This window comes from Myotis davidii, unplaced genomic scaffold (assembly GCF_000327345.1).
Source record: "Myotis davidii unplaced genomic scaffold, ASM32734v1 scaffold38, whole genome shotgun sequence".
Lineage (NCBI taxonomy): Eukaryota > Metazoa > Chordata > Mammalia > Chiroptera > Vespertilionidae > Myotis > Myotis davidii.
In genome coordinates, this window is record NW_006291383.1 from 3,509,903 (window position 1) to 3,512,644 (window position 2,742).

General features: G+C 40.7%; 1 protein-coding gene across 1 annotated transcript in view; it reads right to left on the reverse strand.

Moving 5' to 3' along the window:
- The window catches only part of LOC102753686 (dynactin-associated protein), a 15,372-nt gene extending 12,876 nt beyond the window's left edge, over positions 1 to 2,496 (reverse strand). Inside the window, 1 exon segment of the mRNA XM_006764608.1 lies at positions 2,460 to 2,496. Coding sequence (XP_006764671.1) covers positions 2,460 to 2,496 — 37 coding nt within the window.
- Positions 2,497 to 2,742: the final 246 nt, after the last annotated feature.

Sequence of the window (2,742 nt, forward strand, 5' to 3'; positions counted from 1 at the left end):
CTATAATGGCAACATTGTTTCTTAGACTGCAGCTCAGAGCCCAGCAGCAGCAGGCGGGGAACATTGGAGTCCTCCGTCACTGAAGCAAGCAAGCCTCCTGTTTGCGTCAGTAGCCTGGCTGCCGGCCGCCATCTTGGCTGGCAGTTAATTTGCATATCGCCCTGATTAGCCAATGGGAAGGGTAGCAGACATACAGCTAATTATAATGTTTCTCTTTTATTAGATAGGATGATAAAGGCTATCTGATACACAGAGGTGAGAACAGCCAGATGAAAGGACTTGGGGAGGGGTCTAGAAATGTCACAAGTGCAGGAGGTTTGTCCCCCTGGAGCAGGTTGTGCCACTCTCCCAGCACATGAGAAATGGTCACCAACTCATAGTTATCTAAACCCCATTGGTTAGGGGTTTTATGGAGGTTTCATCACATAGGCATGATCGGTTATTAACTCAATCTCCAACCCACTCACCTCCCTGGAGTTAGGGGTGTGGGGCTGATAGTTCCAGGCTCCTGATCAAGGTTTGGTCTTTCTGAAGACCAGCCTCCATCCTGAAGTTAGGTAGGAACCTGCCAAGAGTCTCCTTATTAAAGCAAAAGACACTCCTGTCAAAACTGTCACTCAGGGAACTACTAGGGATTTCGGAGCTCCATGCCAGGGACTGGAGACAAAGACCAATTATCTTTCTATGATACAGAGATAAAATATTTTTACATGCAACAGAGCCACCTCTATTCTTATTCCTAGTCATATTCTCCTCCCTCTCCTTAGATGTTTATATTTCCCATATAATTTTTAATGCACTCCAAAAATATACAAAATTGTGTGCATGTTTTAAAATTTATATAAAAACTATTATACAGTATTCTTCCATAATATAGGTTTTTTTGAGGAACCATATTACATTTCAACTACACTCACAGCTATAACTCTTTTACTCATTCCCACTGTTTTATAAATTTCCATTGATTGAATACATTGCAATTATTTTTTTAAAATATATTTTATTGATTTTTTACAGAGAGGAGGGGAGAGAGATAGAGAGTTAGAAACATCGATGAGAGAGAAACATCCATCAGCTGCCCCCTTCACATCCCCCGCTGGGGATGTGCCCTCAACCCAGGTACATGCCCTTGACCGGAATCGAACCCGGGACCCCCCAGTCCTTAGGCTGACGCTCTATCCACTGAGCCAAACCAGCTTTGGCTACATTGCAATTATTAATCTATTCTGTTGATAGAATTTGAGTTTGGTACCATTTTTTGCTATTATAAACAATGATGTTCTGAATGTTCTAGTACAGGGGTCGGGAACCTTTCCTCTGCCATGGGCCATTTGGATATTTATAACATTATTCAAGCCATACAAAATTATCAACTTAAAAATTTGCCTGCTTTATTTGGTCAAACTCACCCTAATGCCTTTGTAGGGCCAGACCAAATGATTTCACAGGCCTTATTTAGCCCACAGACCAGATGTTCCTCACCCCTGCTCTAGTATATACCTTCTTGGGAACATTTATTAAAATGTTTCTAGATGTTTACTCTTTCTTTCTATGGATTTTAGAAATAGATGTGGAGAGATTCAGAACTAATCGACTGTTTTGCTGCTTCAGGAATTAGAAAGCTTCTCTTTTGTCACACATATTTTGAATTGTGATCACATTATGCATATACACACATACAGTATCTTTTTTTTCATTTAACATTTTAGCATATGAATTTGCCCCACTAATTTAAAATCCTTTTAAAAAAAACACATTTAATGTCAATGTCAGGTGTGGAATTAGGTCAGATGTGAATTACTTGAGCTACCTGTTAGTTGTTGTGTGTCTTCAATTATGAGTAATACTGAAAGGTGTTATTATCTATATCTCAAGCTATTTTCCAGGGACCAATGCCCAGAAAGTGGGATTACAAAGCTGAATAATATTGACAGAAGGACATGAAATACATGTGTGAATATATTCTGAGGGCGATGGTCCAGAGAGAGAAGGTCACAAATGTAATGATACAGGTATACCCACTCAAGGTTCTGGATTCAACATGCTTGTGTGAGAGACTTGGAAGCACTAATAGTCTGCTCATTTGGTTGCATAAAAGAACAGTGTGGGATTATGTTTAATGGAGCTAAAATGACACAACTTCTTTGATATAATACAGAGACATGAGGCAGGGAACAGAGTGCAGAATCTCAGAGGAAAGTTGGGGGAAGGTTGAGTGGGCGTGAGGTAATCAACCAAAGACATTGTATGCATATATACATAACTCATGGACAAAGACAATAGGGTGCTGAAGGCCTGGGATTTGGGGGGTCGGGGCAAGCTGGAGGGGATCAATGGGGGGGAAAGGGAGGCATATGTGATACTTTTAACAATAAAGAACTTTTTTAAAAAAAGAATAAGTTAAAATTTCAAGGCTTAGGAATGAATATGTAGCACTGAATTTGTCATGTGTTTCTTACCAATCCCATTATAGAATCCAGAAGACAAGCCCTTCATCGTTTAGTGAAAAATAGGATCAGAGAGGGCAGCAGCACAATCCCTGGAAAGCGCTAGGCCTAGACCACCCAAAGTCTAGTCTCCTTCCATCACCATTTATCACCCCGTTACCTTCTTCTACCTGCTCCACCACCCTTCCCCTCTGGTAATCACCCAGTCCCCCTACTTCTCTACCCTCTGACAGCTGTCGCTCTGTTCTCTGTATCTATGAGTCTGTTTCTATTTTGTTTATTAGATTCCACATAT